The following is a 20,234-nucleotide window of genomic DNA, read 5'->3' on the forward strand; positions in this document are numbered from 1 at the left end:
GAAAAAGCCTAATCGGTAAATGAAAATTAACACTCAAATTTTAAGAATTAAAACTAAAATCTTTTTTAAACCTCCACTACTCCATAGTGGAACAAATTTCCTTGGCCAAGCATTTATTCTATTGAAAATTACGGACAATCTCAATATGGTTGCCATTTTTATAAGGCAATATTTACCGGGCACTGTTAATGCTTGGTAGGTTTAGTGTTAAGGCTATCAATTTCTTTTTCAAAACAAGATACAAATCTTGTGCATCGATTGCGACAAACGGGGGGGGGGGGGGGTGGAAATGAAAATTGATTTCGACTCCTGATCATTTCAATAACTTGACAATATTATGATACTCTTAATTACTTCTGATTCCACCGTTTCAAATTGCGATTATACTAATTTCTGTTGTACAATAAAATCCGCAGTCTACCAACGTGTCAAGAGCAATTTCTTCTGGAGCCACGGTATTCCCATATCTCGCACTTATGGTAGCCATAGTTCTCTCTTCGAACATTCTCCGGAAGCGAGTATCGTCCGATTAGGCTGATCCGTGTTCTCAAGTGTTCGGTGAGACCGTGTCTTCCGGGATCGGCCAAGAAAATTTGAGTGCCGTTTTCCCGAGCTTTCTCGAGCCAAGGGGTCAGAAGGTCGGCGATTTCCTCGTCGTACAGCATGTCCCCGACGAAGATGACGTCCGCGAGCTTCCCGGGCGTACGTTGCAACAGATTCTCTTGCGACACCTGCACGTCCACGTGGTTCAATGCCGCGTTCATCGATGCAGCGACGCACGCCACTGAAAGCACACGCATATCATTAATACCGATCGTTCGTACATCCTGCGATCCCGGTCCATGCGTCAAACGCAGATTCCCGCGCGTGATCGCAATCGTGAACGATGCAAGTGCGCGCGTGCCATCTTCCTCGAAAGGAACACCGCTCGAACCGGTTCGTGCGAGCTCGGCGCACTGCTCACCGGAAGCAGTTTTCAGTTTCGCGACTAACAACGCCAAATGAAACACGATCCGTTCCACAGAGCGGACAAGCGAGGCATCACTACAGGCGTTCTCTTTAAACATTGTCTAAGCGTGTTTAAATGTTCGTAATGTTATTAAAACCACCTCCTTAGCTCTCACTCATCAAAGACAGGTTAAAATTTGTCGAATAGGGTAAACTTGTTCACAATTTCCGAAATTTTAGTATCACAAAATGTCACTAATAAACCGTGGATGTTCATGCGATTTTCCACTATTTTTAAAAAAGTCGAATCGAGTGTAATCTGACTTCCAGCGATTGCATTTATAGTGCAGCAAGGATCAACGATCCAGATATCAAATTGTGGATCCTCGCGGACTCGTGGCTGTTCGTTTTGTAAAAAACAAGGCAATGTTTACTGTAACGATATTCATATTTTGCTTTCACACAGCATTCGTTAAACATCGAACGAATCTTTCCATTGTTTTAGAGTTCGTGAGTTTTAACGCGGTGCGATCGTCTCGGTCGGTATCGATCGAACCGAACCGAATCGGTTCGCAGCCGGTTTCCAGATCCCGTCTCGCACTCGATAAAACCGGTTGGATCGGGAGCTCGTAACCGTTTCTAAACAATAACGTTGATTTTGTAAGGAATTCTTTTATTCCCCCGTTAACGAACGCCGACACACGGTTACGCGTCGACCGAGCGACGCGTAATCGCGGTAACGAGCGTCTTACATAATCTGTAGTTAGTTTCCATCGAGGTTGTCGCGTCGATAACCCGGGCAATTGTCAAACCTTGCGCCGCCCATATTTTGCCCGCCCACGTTCGTTTGAAACGCGTCCGACAAAAATAAAAGAGACACAATGTTTGTAAACACGCGTATTCCCCGCCGGAGATGCTGGGAATTTGCTTCTCAATTAGCGGAAGAGAACAGTTCGAAAGTAGCATGAAAATGCTCAGGGAGACAGTTTCCGGAATATTGAAAGGTCAATCGTAAAATATTAGCACGCTCGGTGCACACGCCAATGCGCATAAACGTCGCAGAATATCAAAACAACTTAATTTAATAATACTCGAATAGAAGAGACGAAGTTTATCACAACAATAATTGTTCTCACAGTTTGTAGATCTTAATACAATTTAGTTTAGTTAATGGATTGTAGCAAAAAATTTATTTTCAAGTTCGGTAAAAGAATTGTGTCGTTGCGCTGAACGTGTTATCTTTTTGGTAACAAAACAAGTGAAATGTACACACAACAATCAAAAATAATCTTAGAATAGCGGGTTAATCCACCTCTCGATGTTTCCAGTGAAAGATTTTTGATAACAACACATGCACAAAACGGTAGGCGGAACGCAACAGCATCGCAAAATATTAATCCGATCGACAGCCATCAATTTTCTTCGAAAGCAGATACGATCGCAAGTTTCAATTATTACTCGGGGTGATAAGATAAAATTCGAGACAATGCGCGGCAGGTCAATGAGCCGCGCTCGGACCCACGTGACTGCTCGCTTGCGCAGTAGATCCCGCGCGGATGCATTCGGAACCAACCCTCTGGGGCATTTAACTCGCTCCTTGCTCATTGCGATCCGAACGATCGTTCTCCAAACTAAAATTTGGTGACACGGTTAGTTTCCACGCACGATGCGCAACAATTTAACAGATTTGGATAGCTGCGCGCGGGTCCCCCTTGACCCAGAGTATCTGACGAATTAAATGCACAACTGCTACGTCAGGAACAACAGGAAGACTAACATTTCTATAAAAAGTGCCTGCACAAATATGTATAAAAAAAAATTGATAAATGATTCAGCGACTTGAAAATCCGGGTTCAGAGGATCGAGCCGGGATCAAGAAGTTCTCGCGGAGGCGATTTGGACCGAAAACCGTGCGGAGATCGTCGGGAGGAAGAATTTAATCGGCCCCCCTCTCCTCTCGGACTGGTTTCGAGACGGGAATACCTGCGCAGATCAGTTCGCGCGTCGATCATGCTGGCTCGTGCGCGAGACCCGATTCACGAGAGCTAGAACCGCGCCAAGGTCTCGCAATAAAATTCCTGCGTCGACGGGAACGGACCCAGTTCGGCTAGACGTTATCTCACGTGGCCTCTGCAAGTTCACTTTCACCTGACAGCCGACAGCAGACACGGGATCTACGAAGATCGGGTTATGCAACCCGGCACGATTCTTCTCGGCACGCGACTCGAGCCACGTTCGCGCGTGCCCCTCGCCGATCGTTGAGGGGGATCAAATGAGTCAGATCGGTTCGACCGAGGATCTCCGTGTTCCTGCTGCCACTGCGAAAGGTGTCAAGCATTCCAGGGCCTAAGCACCTGCTCTGCGAGCTCGACACCGCTTTTTTTCCCCTCGGAGCCAGATGGTCGTGCGCACGGAATGCGACTCTCCTCCACACTCGTAACCCCGTATCTTATTTTGCAACGAGTTCCTAACTTCCCCCAGGCAACGTCTATTTCAAGACGCTTTTTTATTTAGGGTATCCCAGCATCGGTGGTGCAACCGACAAGGGGGTGATTCTGCATGAAAAAGCAAATTTAAAATAAAGAGTAACGTTTTTTCGTTTGAGGCTTTGCTTTCGAGAAAATCGAGTTTAACGCTAAACCTACCGAGCGTTAACAGTATCCGGTAAATATTGCCTTATAAAAGTGGTAACCCTGGATTTATTGATATTGTCCGTGATTTTCAATATGCAACCCGAGCTTCGACAAGGAGATTCCACTATTTTCCATAAATGAGTTTATATAGGTTCGATGATTGTGAGATATAAAATCGGCCATTTTGACCGTGGTAGGTTTAGTGATCCGCCGGGTTCAGGAAGTAGAATTGGTCGGTCGTGATCAGACGCGTCAGACTATTCCTATCGAATAACACGCGTACTCGCTGAATATTCAAAATCGATTTTCTCGGGAACGAAGCCTCGAATGACTAAATTTTATTCTTTATTTTCGATTTGTTTTTCTTTTTTTTTTTTTTTTGTTTCATGTAGAATCACATAATTGATCTAAGATCTTTTATGCAAGAGAAGCGCATGAGAAGTGCATTTCTGAGAAGCGTACGTTAAAAGACATACATTGTGACGTATTTTGCTAATTATTATTTGTCCTTGCGCCAGATACAGGGTTACGGAAACCGACGATCAAAGGTCCGCGACGCGTTCGCGTCAGTAACAATGAAAATACAACAGAACCGAAGCAATTCGTTTGACTTTTAACACTGGAACTACACTGAACGCAACTGGCATGCATTGCCTTATGATAACAACAAAATTGCTTTTGTTTAGGTTTCGTACTTCGACAGGAAGATTTATTACAAAATTTTCTTAAAAGAAAAAATTATGTAATAAAAAGATTGATTATTCTAATACGTTGATGAAACAATAAAGTCACGCGTTGCTCCAATGTGCTAAAACTATCCAAGGGTAGATATACCGGGCGAGTATTTTGTCGCAGATGAAATTGATCGAAATTTGTTGACGAGATTCTCGGCGGTCGCGCGATTGGCTGTGGCCCAGAGATTCTTTTCACTGATCGTCCGGTCCGCATCAACAGTCATATCCCAGTGATGCATTCGCAATGATCGGCGGCGGAGATAGGATTAATTAAGCGCGACGTAACGTCGTCGCTGCGTCAGCGGCCGATCAATTTAGAATGCGACCAGCGTAGCAAGCAGAAACCGACAGCCTTTCACTGACGCACGAGAACGAACGTAGACCCTTCTCGCGAAGCGTGGCTCCCGGTGAAATCGGGAAAATCCGTCGGACCTGACCCACATTTCGGACTTTCTTCGCCGTGCACCGGTTCGACGCACAGGCTCGACCGAAATCAGGAAATACAGTTCCGAGAAGCTCATAATCAGCTTCTGCTTCTCGGATTAGAGAATTTATGAGTCCCACGACGCCACAGTGGACGATTTCCTTTAAAAAATCGGACAAAAATCAATATCGCCCAAGAGCTCAATTTATTGGGAGTATCGCCTCAATAAGTTGTATCTTCCTTTTCTAGTCAATAATAATTGGCGGGAATTACAGAGAAGATACTAGAAGTTCAAAATTCCAAAAATCGGTAAGGGTAATGAGATTGAACTGTGAATGTTTATACAAAATAAAAAAGTTCACTGTAGGAAAACAGAAATTAAATGAAAATGTATCCTCTCTTTTGATGTTCTTAATTTCTTCACTTTAATTCTAGCGTCTTAGCAGGTGTTCCGCTTATTCGATTCTGTTGTAAATACGCGCAAGCCGCAGTCAAGCGATGACCTACGCAATTCATTATAATCGAAATCGGGGGTGGCTCTGTTTGTGTAAATATTTACCCAATTAGGGGAGGTTGCGTAAAAGTTGCGATAACGAGGTATAAATGTAGCAGTGAGATCCTGACGTACGGCAAGTATTTCCATCGTCGGCATTCGTAACAATTTCAGGATCGTCTTCGACTGTTCCTGCGCGAGAATCCTAAAATTTCTAATCGTTATATCAACAATGCACTGCGCCGTTATTTCGAACAGCGTATAGTAGCGTAGCGAGTTTGAAAACTTGAGTTTGAGGACCCCAAAGTTTTACCGCGTGAGTCCCCTTTATTTCTTTGGGTTCGTGTTACTAAAAAAGCTAAAAATTTGGGCAGCACATTTATTTTTATAAAGTGATGTAAAATAGTTACTTTTAGTGGTCCGTAAACCTAGTGTTAACAATGACAAATTTCTGTGAACGTGTCACTCTGAATGAAAGGCGAGACGTGCGCGCGCATCGTCTCTCAAAGAGAGATACGAGCTCCATTAATAAGATGAACGTACGAGTTTCCGAGCGCGAAGCTGATAGCGTTTATCAGGAAAAGAAAACTCGCAGTTTCGGAGTCGCGAAAGAATTGCGCCGTTGCGGAATTCCGTTCGCGAGGCGGAGTTCATTAATGGAAGCGATTCCGCGTACGAGCACCGGCACGCGAGGTCTTCGTTTATCGATTCGCGAGAAGGCGGAGGGGGACGTGGAATTACGAGGAAACGCGGTAACTACTCGAACGAACTTTTGTTTCGGCGAAATGTAATTTCGGCGGGCGTTTTCGGGTCAAGGGACCGCGACGCGGCGCGGCGCACAGTGGTGCCAAGGCGGCGAAAAATCCATTTTATAAATTTTCGATTTTTATAAAAAAAATTGTTACTTTTTGCGCAGCCTAATAACGAGCGCATAACGTGCCAAGGTCCGATTTTTTAAAAAAATTTCATTTACGGAGATACACGCATGGTGAACAACCTGGGAATTCATTAGTTTTCAGTGCGACAATTGTGTAATTATTCCGCCTGTAATTCAATACTTAGGGTTCTACAAATCATATGGGTTATACGAACAGGTTAAACTATTAGCTGGAAAAAAAATTTGTCAGAAAAAGCTGTTTAACATTAAGTAATACGCTCATTTTTTATTTATGGAGGAATTCGATTAGCCCATATGACTTAATGTTTGACTACTTTTTTAAAACATTATTTTTGCCGAATAAGCGTAGTACCTGTGGAAGTCTTTCCACCAAATTTCGAACAGATTCGTTGGATGGTTTTATTTTTACAGATTTTTCGCCGATTTTTGGCGATTTGGCAGCAACTGTGCGGCGTTCGATAAAATTTTCCAGGAAACGGTAAACGCGTCGAGCACGAAACCCGTTTCGCGGTGTCCGGCTCGATTCAGTTTGATTACGCGCGAGACATGTCGCGAGAAGAAAATCCCTCGGCTATCGGGTTACCTCGTGCGTCCGCGGCCTGCGACTTCCACCGCGCGCAATTATGGTACGTCCTATAGCTCGCGAGCGCGGTCGAATTGCGGCTGGAACTTCCCGGGACACGGCGAGAAGGGGGAATCGGCGCCGGTGAAGAACCGGCTCCGCTTCGAAACGACCCGACACAGCCCGGACAAACCGGTGGGAATACCGCGCGACGGGATCGAACACGTAGAATTGACGTCAGGTAGATGGAACTCGCGCAGGTAGACGGATACCGTTCATTTCCAGGCCCTTGTATTGCACGGTCTTGCAGCCAACAATGCTACGAGGATCACGCCTTGGTCCAACAAGTGTCGGTCGAACGACCCTCCTATATTATCTCACTATTAACAGCAAACCTACCACGGTCGAAACGACCGGTTCTCTATTCGACAATTATTGAAATTATAAAAACCTTTTCATAGGAAATTACTGAATTACTGTCACGCCTCGGCCCAACAAGTGTCGGTCGAACGACCGTCCTATATTATCTGACAATTAACAGCAAACCTACCACGGTCGAAACGACCGGTTCTCTATTTGACAATTATTGAAATTACAAAAACGTTTTCATCACTCCCTCCTGTAAGACGTTTCACTTATTCGTGTTTTGCGTTCGCCAGGCTTCGTGTTAATGGAATTATGAAGACGCTCTCATGGGAAATTATTCCGTTGAGTTGGGTAATTCGATCAAGATCGTGCAGGATCGGAGTAAATTCGATCTTGCTATTTTCAGAGGGCGGTTTTCATGTAGGTTTAGCGTTAGTTATCTGAGATGACGAAAAGCACTATGGATTATTAGGCGAACGACATCGTTACCTTTATCTATGTCGTTTGCAACCACGGTTTCCGCGCCGACGAGTTTCGCAGCGATGGCGGCGGCCCCGCAGCCAGCGCCCAGGTCCAAAACGCGTTTCGCGGAGCTCGAAAAGATATTCTTCCCGTGATCCAAGATAAATCTGGTCAGGGCCTGTCCACCCGGCCAGTAGATCGACCAGAAGGGCTCGGCGAAGACGCGTCTCTTTGTCTCGTCCGCCTCGAGAACGCTGGAGAACGGAGCATGATAAAGATCGCAGTTCGGCGTCAGCAGGAACAGCTCGATCTCCGGCGTCATGTGGTTCCTCGAGATCTCCGTGTTGCTCGAGATCGCTCGGACCACCTCGGGATCAAGAATGCACGCTCGAGGAATGCATCGAGAACCGGTGACGCGGTTCCAGGTCTTCCAGATGTTCGGCATCGCGCTCTTCTCACGATCACCGCGCAGCCTAAACAAAGCGATTCTATAAGAAGATCGGTTTCCGGAAGCGAGTTAAATATAGATCGATAAACGACGCGAATACTTAATGGCTCGAGATACGCGGAATCGATCGCGATCGGCTTTTTGCGCGCGATTTGCCCGCCGAAACTTTCAACGCCTCGCTGACCTCTGTTTTTCAGAGTACTCGAAATGATAAAAATTCGCCATTTTTTAACAGGGATGGAAAAACATTGACCCGCAAGGGACACCTGCGCCAATACTGCTCACAGCGACGTCTGAACCTCCGTTTTTAATTTTTATTTCGACAACCAATACGGTTTCTCTACCGAAAAAAATATCTTTTGTCGCTCCAATAGCGCCGTCACGTACCCTGAAAATTTCGGGGAAATCGGTTGCATAGTTTTCCCCGAAAAAATTCCGAATGGTCGCCTCAGCGCGTTCTCCCCGTGGAAAAGTTGCTATTTTCCACGTTGTCGGCTAGATGTCCGTGCCAGATGTCTCAACACGATGTAAGCGTACTTTCGAAATTCGTTTTGTCGAATTTGGCAAGTTGCACAATTGTCGTACAATGTTTCCACTCGTCCAAGTGGCGCGCCGTTCATTTGTGTATAGGATTATAAACCGATAAAATCTGCGACGATAAGCGGCCAGATATCATCCAGAAATAACAACACGTCCAGGGGGGAGAAACGAATAAATTTTCCTCGTACATCCCCGTGCTTTATCTGCTCGCGGACATCGGCTCGACTAACCGGGAAAATCGATTATTTTCTATTTAAACGTCATTTCCCGTTTGACGGCGAACGAATCGAGAGACTGTCGTTTCGTCGAGCAGACGCAGATAACGCGGCTTCCCGGAACGATCGTATCGGGACTCGCAATCTTACGGGCAGATAATTCTGAATTCCCATTTTTTTCCTTTTCCACGACTCTGGCGCCGATAAGATTATGTTTCGCTGTCCTCTTTGTGCGCTCGATACATACATACCTACGTACGCGCGCCGAACATTCTGATTAAAACGACTCGTGGGGCAAATTGCGCAACCGTAATCCAATTGTTTCTCAAGGCCGTTCACAGACGAATCTAGGTGTATAATTACTATTTTACTGTCATCAAATTTTCAATTTGGGAACAATAAATTTGATCGCAATAACTCGAGGAAACAAATTTCTAGGAAAAAGTTTTTTGTCCGTTTTGGTCTGCAAAAGGGTGAGGTTCGTTTGCAAAAGGCTGAATGCGATCTGCAAGAGGGCGAGCTTGGAATGCAAAACCTGCACAATTTCGGGACTTATTTATATAATTTTATTAGGTTCCTTCCCAAAATCTAGCGTAACCGTTTCCACGTACAGCGCGGGGTCGTTAGATCAAGATCTGTGGAGTCCTCGAGGCTATTGACACCTGTCGGAGCCCGGCAAAATGATCCGACAGGCAACGCGACGCGAAATGGTGCAATCTTTCCCACACATAGCGAGCCTGTAAATCCATTGGGGTTTTCAGGAAAAAGAAGAGGTTTGCAGTCGGAATTTCATTGAACTCGGGAATTGCGTCTCGTAGATTCCAAACGCGTCGGATTACTAGAAGTTGGATCGTTTTACAACGAGATCATCGAATAATGCTTGAACACTGGACGCGGTCTTCTGCGGAAGTTCACACGGACGTTCGATCGATAATTTCGGAGTGAAAACAATGGAGAGTACAGTGTTAACTCGATATATGTCCAAAACACGGGTCTAGCCACGGACATATATCGACCAGGAGATTCTTCGATCCTCGGCGATCGAGGTCTCTCGAGCTTCTTGGCCCCTCACGGGATACACCCAGCGGTAGTGGGGATAATTCCGCGACATTTATCGGCCATGCCTCGGCGACATAAAGAATTCATTGTACACAGTGTGGAATTCTATTTTTAAATAAGTTTCGCGGGAAAAATTGCTTTCTTGCATAAGGCTTATCGGTTCTCGGAAGACGTATTACGTAAGAATGATTGTTTCAAAGTTTTTTGTTCAGAGGTTTACAAGAGGTATCTTTACCTTCGGTGACCGTAAAAATCTGAAGTTTCCTGCCACTCGTTTCCCAGATAAAGCGCATCGGAGCAACGAAGAAAAGGTCGAAATTGAACGGAGTTTTATTGGAAACACGGAGTTACCATGAAATAGTGTTTCGAGATCGCGCTGATCGGTTTCGTGCAAGTATTCTTAGCCGACCAATTACCCAGAATCGTCCTTTCCTCGGCGTAATCTCAAGGCAACACACTCGATATCCAATTTCCTCTTGCTTAAGGTCCCGGGGATTCCCAGCGAACAAGGTGGCTGACCGATCGAGGCCCGACTGCGCTCTAATCGCTGTTCGTTATCCCCCGAAGAGTCGTTGTACCTGAAAGAAGAACGAATAGCTAAAAGCTTTCTTCCGACACGGCGCGTAACGATTTCGAATGCGATTTTTAACAAACTTCATTCCACGACGAGTTATGATAATTGAGACGTGATGGTAAACAAAAACTTGTTCGTCGGAAGCTGCTTCTACTCATTCATCTTCTAATGGCTTCCCTGTTGGAAATAATTAGCAGGAATAGACCGCTTCATATTAATCAAGTAGAATTTCATGAGGGGGGGGGGGGAGGCAATTATCCTGCAGATTTTAGACTGCGGATTTTACGCGTTTGTGGGAAAAATTAATCCTAGGTGAAACACAAAATACAAACGTTAGATGAGTCTAATGTTACCGGAGCGTTTACAACCTATTAAAATTATTAATAGAAGGATTCAATTCACGCAGACAATTATTTCGCACGGAGTTACAACAGAGCCTTCTCCTCGTTAGAGGAGAACTTCGACTCCATTTGTCGTGGAAAAACTAAACTACAAAGACGGGAAGTTTCAAATGTGAATTTCAATTGCAACAACCTAATATAATTGCAGGTTACTGACTACTGTGTTTACGAAAGCTTTGTTCGTTGCTTTTCGACGAATTAGAACTGGATTTCACGGCGGTGCGCACGCCGCGGAAGTTTCCGTGGAAAGTGACGGGTCGTTCCTCGATCCTCGGATTCGAAAGGATCCAGGATTATAAAACGTTCGGAGGATCGATTGCGCAACTGGAATTGACTTTCCAGTGTGTCCTCGTTAAAATAGAATCGTTACGGCGGCGGCTCGTTACATGAGTAGTCCGATTTAATAATAGATCGCGCGAGTCGTCCTTTGCCCGCGTATATCGGTTGGATTGTTGTTATTGTTATTATTATTATTATTATTATTCTAAAGGTGGGAGGATCCGCGGTACGTCGAACAGAAAATGGGACCGATTGTCGAGTATCAGCCGGCGCTAATTCGCTCTCTATCTCTGTGTACAAAAGATATCGAGGTAGAGGCACAGATGCGGAATGTCAACTTTTCGCGATTCAACGGTGATTTCCAGGGTTGATCCCCCCCGACTGATTATCACCGAAACGAACCTGCTCGATTGCTGATGAAACCGTACGGTCCGAGACGTCGACGCTTGCATCATGACACGGTACACAGACGGTTCGACTATGTCCGAGCACCGGCACGTGCTATCGATCCGTGTCGCGAACTATAGTCGCCTAGCCGTGTCTAGTTACACCGGTCTTGGGCGGAAAAAGTGCAACATCTTTAGACGAACTGCTCTCTTATAGAGAGCTTCGCTTCAAGTGGCCTCAACAGGTCCTAATGAAGAATTTAATAGGCAAAAGCTACGATCCCATCGGGTCCCTAAAAGGGATAGCCACTGCGTTTCGTTTTTAACGCGGTAAAACGGGTCCCCAATCGTTTCGACAGATCCTAATCTAGAGCTTAATAGACAGAAGGAAGGACACCCTACCCCGAAGAGGATAGTCATTACGTTCCATTCCCAACGCAATAACGCGGGTCCCCTTCTACAGGTCCTAACATAAAGATTTAGTAAAGAGGAGGATACGGGGGTTTCGGTGGCAAGGTTCTAGGGCAGTGTGTCCAAGTGATTAGGCTCGCGAGCAAAGAAGGCCAACGTTCCACACGAAAAATCCGTTTGCGTCGAGAGAATTGCTATGTCATGCAAGCATCTTCTTTGTCGCTCTCCCCCCCCCCCTCTCCCTCTCTCTCTCTCTCTCTCTCTCTCTCCCTCTCTCTGTCCCTCTTTCGCTGGCTCGTCTGTCTCGCGGATAGAAGGGCAAATCTTTCGCAAGAGGCTAAGGCTTTTGCAAACGTCGCAGGAAGTCCCTGGCCCGGGCAGCACCAGATACATCTCCGCAAGACACCTTCTAGGGTGGATCTATTCACGCAATCGGAATCGGTAGCCATGACGTGGAAACTTTCTTGCAGATTGCGTCGGAATTCCTCTCGATTCGACGGCTTGTATGCAACCGCGATCGATGATAAATGCACAAGGCTGATGCTGTTTACGCCGAGTTCCATTTTCCTCGTTGCAATTTATAGGAACCTGGGACGGGGGAAAATCTTTCAAGGATTCGTCAGAGTCGCCATTTTTTCTCCGCTCGTGTTTTGAGAGCGAGCGATGTACAACGTAATTGCAGACATTGTTGCGACGCACGTGTTCGGTATCTGTAATCTCATTAATAGATTGCGGATCTTTATGCAAAACAACATTTGTATACATCGATCGCGATCTATAGGGTGAGGGACCCAATTACTGTGCGTATATTAATTATACTTTTTTTGTAAAGAACAATGAATATTATTCAATGAATATATAGATGTTGTACGTCTCTTTTTCAATATTCATTGTGCTTTAAAAATAAGTGTAATCAATATAGGCACAGTAATCGGTACCCCCACAGTAATGGGGTTCCTTACTCTAGAAGCTAAGTGACAATTTATTTTCTCCATTAATAATTCTTACACGTTAAAAATAGTATATCGACAATGGTAAGCTCTTTTAATCTTTCCGCTGTTTCCAATTACTCATTTTTGTGACAAACGTATAAAATCCGCAGTCCGGTTATCAACATATAGATTTAACACAAGTCTCTTAACAGATTATCTATCGGCGATTATTCCGTAATTTTTTAAAGGCCCATGGCTGAGGATTTTTCAACAAACCCTCAATAACGAAAAAAGAAAAAATAATTTCATTCGAGATTATTTTGTAGAAGATTTTTAAGCTCCCATTTGGCGCAGCACAATTATTGAAAAGGCTATTAACAGCCCCCCTCGGGAGGTAAAGTGTTAATTTTCGAAGCAAGATGAGAAACACGTCTCTCTTGAACCATGATTGTTCGGAACGCTATAAAAACTATACACGATGAATCGAGTTTCCAAAGTTCCGAACCTCTGACATTTTCAAACAGTAACATTCCAACCCCGCTGCACGCTGTTGGATAAGTGTGGACGTATCGACTGTAGCATCTCCCAGGTCATTTGCCATAAGGTCTGGGTTAGACGATCATTAAACGATCGGTCATACAGAAATGTCGCAATGGTCGCCTGCGAAGAAGCGTACCGGGAAGCTTTGTTTCTTCGCGCTACATCGTTTCTCGGTAAAGCCCACCGTATCGTCGATAAAAAGCTCTGGCGTGCATGTGTGTACGCTGCCTGTACACGGAAAAGCTCGCGCTACGGTTTATCCGAAGCGGCGCGCGCATCGTTCGGTGACGCGATGGTGGGGGGCGCCACCGTAGTCTATAAAAGAAGCGCGCGGCGAGCCTCGAGGTCGCTAACTGCCGGAACTCCGTAGAGTACGCAAGGTCCCTGTAGAGTCCCGATCAGAGTATTTTGCCGAAGAATACACAGACACCGGGGAAAGTTGATCGTTGTTGCGTAAGCGAACCGTGTGTGTCGCCTATCAGTTGACAGCAGAGAGAGAGAAAAAGGACACAGTTTCAAGTGAATATCAGTGGAAACGGTCGGCATCCAGTGGATTTCTCGTGAGAAACTGGCAATCACAGCCGAGAAAATTCCTACATTCAGCGAAGTGTGCAGACGAGGAACGGGTGGTGATTCGAAGAAAACCAAAGAAGAGATACTCACGGATATGACACGTTGCCAGAGCTTGCACTCCTACGGATCCGCCACTATGACCGAAAGGTACGGTATTTTTTACATACACTTTGACGCTCGAATCGAGCCAGCTTTTTCGCCGGAAACGTGGTCGGTTTTGTTCGAACTGCGAGCAAAACTATCGTTTGATTTGTAATAGCTGTCCTCTTGCCAATTTCAATATTAAATCGTCTCTCTCCCTTGTCCGATAACTCGCGCGCTCGTTTGTTCAAGAGATTTCGAAACATTGAATTTTTCGTTTGACGGACCAAGTATTAAAACTCGGTGTTAAAAAAGTTCAGAGTGGGTCGAGGAGGTTAACCGTTGCATCGCATTGCGCCATACCGATTTACGCTTGTATTTACCTTCGTGACTACGGAGTGTTTATCGCGCGGTTCCAAGTATTTGCACTCGAGAATCGCGGAGATAAAGTGTCTGCAATCCGAAAAAACCCAACCACGCTACTGGCCCACTGATAATTCCGATTAGCTTCTGGACGCGGTCCAGTTGCGTCAGAACGGTAATCGGAATTGTAAGTTGCTTCGCCGCCTAGATGCTTTGAGAGAGAGTCGCCACGGAACTGATTTGTCGATTTGAATTTTTAGCGGGCCGCTATGGACGGACCAGAAAGATTCCAGATGTCCCAGGGGGACCATCACCTGCGGCATGCTGCCTACTTTACGAGCCCTCGCCGCGAAAGAATGCGAGAACAGCCAGGGGACCATATGCCTGGTGCCATTCGACACGGAAATGGACTCCGCCAGCCATCTGCAGATGATCCTGTTGGAGGCCTATTGTCGCGAGACAGGCATCAAGGTGTTACGGGTGTCCAGAGAGAGGATACAGGAGCATCTGTGCCCGGGCAGCGGCGATCTGTCCTGCGTGCTGATCTGCAACGACGATCCATATTTCCTAGATCCCCCCGAGTGAAGCCACGGATCGCTTGGGAAGCTTCCGGAACGAATTTAAGTCTCGACTGGACGCAGTCACACGTGTGATTTATTGTTCGAAAAGCCGAGGAACGCCGTTGGACCAACGGGGGAGAGTGTACGATCGATTCTTCCGCGGACCAGCGTTCCGCGGACCGAATGGATCGTTGGACCGATAAAGAAAAAAGAAACGAGCACTTTTGATACCGGACGATGACTAGACGCTCTCGAGATAAGAATATATCTACGCACCTCGCGATAGATATCGATCGCTGCGAAACGTTCGTTGGGTTCCACGTCGGTGGTCGCCTGGCGATCAGCAAGAATCATCGGCGACCCACGGTGCGGAATGTACCGCGAATTGCGAAACCAGTTGTTGCCAGCCCCGGCGACCATTATCTCGCGCCGTTTAACGTCGTACAGAGCAACCGTCTGTCTGGCCGCTCGAGGTCGCGCACACGCGCAAATTGAACGCCGTAATCTTCGATAGGAGGAGGATTGTTGAAGATTATTTTCATAATTGTCGATTGCAGAAACTGTTGTAACTCTATTTTGTGATTTCCTATTTGTAATTCACGGTAATTGAGATGTAACTCTGCGCGCGGTTCGATCTCGGATCCACCATCTTGTCGGTGGTCGGGCTTGTGACGCAGAGACATCCGAACAATCCGTCGTCGAGTTTTCATTGTACACCTTTTTACCAGAATAAAAAGCACTGCTCGAGAACAGAAAAACTCGTCTGATTTATTTCTTGACCGTTTCCTGTCCCCCGTTTTCCGTACGAGAGAATCCGCTAAGCAGAACTTGTTCTGATCTATTCGCAGCTCACCAAGTACTTGAGGCACTCTAATATCTCGTCTATGGAGGATTTTCAAATCCTGAGCGTGACGTGAGTAGGTACATTAAACAATAAAATGGCGAATTACCGCTCAACGCCGAACGTTGTCTGTGTTGTTGTAGTAGATTAAAAAAAAAAAAGAAAGACTGATTTAGTAAAATAAGAGAATAGGAGTTGGGACAGTCGTTGATTCAGCTTGTTACGTAGACCCACGTCCGAGATCACTTTCCACTTCTTCGGGAACTCGGAGGATGGAGACAGGATCCGTGAATCCCTGAACAGGCTGGTGCAGCGTCGTCGGCTCAGCGAGATTTCCCTCGAGTCGACACACTTCACTTTCCAGCAGAAACCGGCTCTCAGACTGCAGGTACTCGTCCGTTCACGCAACGTATCCTTGTCACGAGCTTCGACGGTGTCCTCGCGAATCCTTATCGCTCGACCATTGTCTTCCCTCAGAGCCTCCGTCTGAACCAGGCGAACGAGCACGAGGTTCATCTCGGGGACCAAATCTCCCTGGCTTGCGTCGCTCAGGGGAGCTACAGCGTCAATTTCACTTGGTACAAGGACAACATGCTGGTCAACACGAGCAAAGCGACCAGGTAACGGCGGAGGCATAGATTAGATTTTAATGAAAAATAGAAGCGGCCAGATAAAAATTTCTTGCTTCTTTTAATTATCCTGTTAAGCCGAATCAGATTAATTCTGCTTCAGACTAGAATAAGGGAGACCCAATTACTGTGGGGGTACCAATTACTCTGTTAATATTAATCGCACTTATTTTCAAAGCATAACCAATATTAAGAAAAAGATATATAACATAACCGATTTTAATGAAATGTTTTTCAATATTCATTGCGCTTTAAAAATAATTGGCTCCCTTACCCTAGCTTCAACTAATAATTTACGCGCCGCGTTGCAGAAGGGCCGACTGTACACTGACATCCTTAAATCATTTTAATATGTCCGCTGCTGTAAATTGTACCCATCCCTGCCCGGCCACTTGACATTATCCTGAAAGGATTAGTCCAGAGGGCTCGACCCTTTCGACCAACGAGTTCGTAAATAGCTCAGGATAGGGACCCGGGGTGCAAAAGTCCTCTTTCCCAAGCGCATGACCCAGCTACCTAGTTTTATTACCGTTTACGACTTGTCCATTAGGGATATCCGGTGCAGGCACCTTCCAAACGACGGTTCGGACGTCCACACCTCTCTGTTGATCATCGAGAAAGCGACAATGCTCGACGCGGGTCAATACACCTGCCAGGTAGTCGACTGGGGCGTGCAGCAGTGTAAAAGCATCTACGTTGACGTAAGGGACGAGCCCAACGTCAAAGTGATGCCCATGAGCGCTACCATAGACAAGGTAACGCGACACCAATTCCCCTAAATTGATTCGCTATAACTACCCCCGCTATTTTAGGGAGGTGACACGCAGCTGACGTGCATGACGCCCAACATGCCCAACATAGGAATAGGATTTGGCTGGACGAAAAACAGAGCTTTGCTGAAGCTGGAGCTCGGCAGCGAAGTATGGGAGGATCTCCATCCAGCCGGCAGTATACTGAAGATCACGAACGCGCAGGTACGTCTCAGCAGAGCTGATCCGATCCTCTTGCTTGATCGTTTTTGTCCTCTTCCAGAAATCGGCCATATACACCTGCAACGTGGCAGACAAGTCCATGTCCGTTAGGGTTGAGATAGTCAACAGGACGCTCATACCAATTTGTCGAAGAGGCAAATCTCAGGATCTAACTTGGCCCGACACGGCTCCTGGGTCGGAGGCACTGCTCGAGTGTCCTCAGCATTTCGTTGGCGACAAGGTGTCCAGACTATGCTCCATGAAGGACGCCACCACGCCCGAATGGCAGACCCCGGACTTTTCTCATTGTCTGTACGAACCGTTCACCGCTCAGTACGACAAGGTATCGGTTCGGTAACTATCGTTCACACTAAACCTACCAACCACAAAACATAGAAAAACACCCTACAGAAGTGGGAAGATCGAATCCACTTTGTACGGTTTTCATCTGCCAAGGGCCAAGACTCCGTAGATTCGCGATAAGGTAGAGTGACCACGTTACAGACAAAAATAGGCGAAAGAGGGTTTCACGGGTGAAAAGTTTTCGTCTTTATATGACTTGAGAAGAAAATGGTACAGCAGTTGCCGTCCTCCTGACTCTGCAAAAGTCACGTGACTACCCTTGGCCCTTAAATAAAGAAGTCGATTCGGTGAATAACACTGTGAAATAGAAAACCGGTTGTTTGACCGTGGTAGGTTCAGTGTTGAACTTTGCTAATCCGTTCGTGAAGCTAACTACACGCTGCCCCCTCTTTCCGATTGTAGTTCAAGAGCCTCACGCTGGGTTACCAAAACGTCACGGGGTCGCAGACAATCTTTTCCTTTTGGGAAATTTTACGGTCACGTGAACTGCCGCTGTATCCTGGCGAGGGGGATCGCATATTGGGCATACTGGCGGAGATCGAGCGTTATCAGCACAATATTGACCCATTAGACCTACACGCCTCGACAGAGGCTCTGATACGCATTATCAGTCGAATACTTCACGATGAAAGTTCGATCTTGAGTCAACGGGTAAGGTGATCTGAATGAAGCTGGGGTCACACGTGCGCTGCGGTAGAAGTAAATTTTAACCACCTAATTAACAAACCTCGCTTTCTTTAGTAATTTTCAAAAGTTGAAAATAGCGCTTCGATACTCCTAAATTCTTGTTAATGTTTTTCCTGTATTAAATTGCTCCTACTCACGTTTGTCGGTCCAGTAACGGGACGTGTAAATCAGAGTCAGCAACAATGCTTCAACGATTTCCAGAAAGTCCTGCTGCTCTTCCAAATCACGCAACGGAGCTTGATGCACTGGTCCAACACGGCCATTGATACTTACAAGCACCTGTCCCTGTCTTCCTTGGTGGTAGACGTTCAAGAGCTGCAACAACACAATGGCGACAGCATCACGCATTCGCTCCAGATCCCAATCGACGACTCCATGTAATTATCGGTTGTTGGAGATGATGGATTTTCTCTTGATTAGACTACTTGTTCCTAGATATCCAGCTTGGTACGACGACAAGGTGACCATAAGATTGTGGAAAAAACGACAGAGGAACCTGAAGTCCAACAACACTCTAAACGGAATCGTGGTGGTCTACAAAAACGCGTCTCACTTCCTTCCAGCCACTTACGTCAAGGAACTCGAGTGAGTGAATCGAGTGACCCGAAGACTATACGATGTCTGCTCATTTCGTTAACTGGAACGTTCGATTTTCGATAGCGATGGCACCGATCTCGAGTTCCGCATCAATTCTCGAGTCGTGATGGTCGCGGTACCAGGCTTCAGCCCGGACAAGCATAACAAAATATGGGTAGACCTGCAGATGAGACACGTCCAGAACCAGTCCAGTTTCTGGAACGTGTCTTGCGGTCTCTTGGACAACGCGGGCAGCTGGGATCTGAATAGTTGTATAGTGAACACTGTGCCGGGCGACGCTACCACTCATTGCTTATGCCCTAACACCGGGACCTACGCGATTTTTCTAACAGCGCGCGCAGTCAGGGTAATGCTGGCGAAGAAGGAGCAGACCACGTTCATTGTCATATTCGGATGCGGCAGCTGCTTGGTCCAGTGTTTCCTGTCTTCCCTGATTCTTGGCACTTTCTGGTGGAAGCACAGGGATTGGCTGAACTTCCTAAAACTCCAATGCTGCGGAGCTCTGGTTGGCGCAATGGCCGTCTTCATATATGCTGTGCACAACAATCTGCCCGAGGTACTTGCAGCAGAATCCCTATTTCTTTCTATCGTTGCTTTGTACTCGCAGCGCATTTTTTTGTATTTCTACTTCACTTGTTTTACAGTGTTTACTCTATATATGTCCCAAATTCCTAGCCGATAAACGTCCCGTATCGAGTAAACACCTGTTCTATTCTATCCTAGTATTATCAAATTAGAATCACGAATACCATTTAATTTCAGAGCTCCTACGCAATTGTGGCGATATCTCTCGAAGCTTTCCTCCTCGTTGGTATGTCTGCGCCCATATCAGAAGCGTTGATTATTTATGCAGGATTGACGCAAGTCCGACCCAGCCAACATTTCCAGCCCACCGTCATCGCAGTCATTACCGGTACAATCAAACGTGTTGAACAAGAACAAAGCTCTAGATTAAACTCTCTGTAACACGATTATTTCATGTGACGCAGGTGTCCCTATCTTAGCTGTGCTAGCCACGGAGCTCACACACAAGAGCACGCGATGGAGACACGAGTCCTGGTGGCTGATCTTCGGCAGCGGAGTTTACAACATATTTGTAACCTGCGCCACCGTGATGTTTCTCATATTCGTATTGCTATATTTAGGTATTTTACACAAAGCGCACGCTCTGGTCGGGGAGAACGTTATGAAGAAAGAAGCAATAGAAGCAAGGTAGAGTCGTTTGCCAATCGTGCCGACCAATTGTTCATAGTTTCCGGAGAGT

General features: G+C 46.2%; 3 protein-coding genes across 8 annotated transcripts in view; 2 read left to right on the plus strand and 1 right to left on the minus strand.

The window, feature by feature from the left end:
* LOC143356252 (uncharacterized) overlaps nucleotides 1-20,234 on the plus strand; it is a 31,857-nt gene that overhangs the window by 8,351 nt on the left and 3,272 nt on the right. For all 5 annotated transcript variants that reach the window (XM_076791777.1, XM_076791780.1, XM_076791776.1 and 2 more), the window contains exons 8-19: nucleotides 15,731-15,795; nucleotides 15,952-16,111; nucleotides 16,201-16,343; nucleotides 16,903-17,107; nucleotides 17,165-17,326; nucleotides 17,385-17,666; nucleotides 18,089-18,337; nucleotides 18,575-18,750; nucleotides 18,809-18,958; nucleotides 19,034-19,526; nucleotides 19,733-19,883; nucleotides 19,960-20,182. In XM_076791777.1, the coding sequence (XP_076647892.1) occupies nucleotides 15,731-15,795; nucleotides 15,952-16,111; nucleotides 16,201-16,343; nucleotides 16,903-17,107; nucleotides 17,165-17,326; nucleotides 17,385-17,666; nucleotides 18,089-18,337; nucleotides 18,575-18,750; nucleotides 18,809-18,958; nucleotides 19,034-19,526; nucleotides 19,733-19,883; nucleotides 19,960-20,182 (2,459 nt within the window). The remainder of the gene's footprint in view (nucleotides 1-15,730; nucleotides 15,796-15,951; nucleotides 16,112-16,200; nucleotides 16,344-16,902; nucleotides 17,108-17,164; nucleotides 17,327-17,384; nucleotides 17,667-18,088; nucleotides 18,338-18,574; nucleotides 18,751-18,808; nucleotides 18,959-19,033; nucleotides 19,527-19,732; nucleotides 19,884-19,959; nucleotides 20,183-20,234) is intronic.
* On the minus strand, nucleotides 230-11,626 carry LOC143356259 (electron transfer flavoprotein beta subunit lysine methyltransferase-like). Of its 2 annotated transcripts, XM_076791796.1 has the most exons (5): nucleotides 11,267-11,626; nucleotides 10,437-10,533; nucleotides 10,199-10,360; nucleotides 7,548-7,993; nucleotides 230-784 (listed from the first exon to the last, which is right to left on the minus strand). In XM_076791796.1, the coding sequence occupies exons 2-5, from the start codon at nucleotides 10,439-10,441 to the stop codon at nucleotides 429-431; spliced, it is 969 nt and encodes a 322-aa protein (XP_076647911.1). In that variant the 5' UTR covers nucleotides 10,442-10,533; nucleotides 11,267-11,626; the 3' UTR covers nucleotides 230-428. The 2 variants fall into 2 exon arrangements, with proteins under 2 accessions (XP_076647911.1, XP_076647912.1); XM_076791797.1 differs by lacking the exon at nucleotides 11,267-11,626 and having other exon boundaries at nucleotides 230-731; nucleotides 10,437-11,235.
* On the plus strand, nucleotides 13,657-15,655 carry LOC143356262 (uncharacterized). Its single transcript, XM_076791799.1, has 2 exons — nucleotides 13,657-14,025; nucleotides 14,583-15,655. Exons 1-2 carry the CDS (start codon nucleotides 13,973-13,975, stop codon nucleotides 14,905-14,907), a joined length of 378 nt encoding a protein of 125 aa, XP_076647914.1. The 5' UTR covers nucleotides 13,657-13,972; the 3' UTR covers nucleotides 14,908-15,655.

This window comes from Halictus rubicundus, chromosome 8 (assembly GCF_050948215.1).
Source record: "Halictus rubicundus isolate RS-2024b chromosome 8, iyHalRubi1_principal, whole genome shotgun sequence".
In the NCBI taxonomy this organism is placed as follows: domain Eukaryota; kingdom Metazoa; phylum Arthropoda; class Insecta; order Hymenoptera; family Halictidae; genus Halictus; species Halictus rubicundus.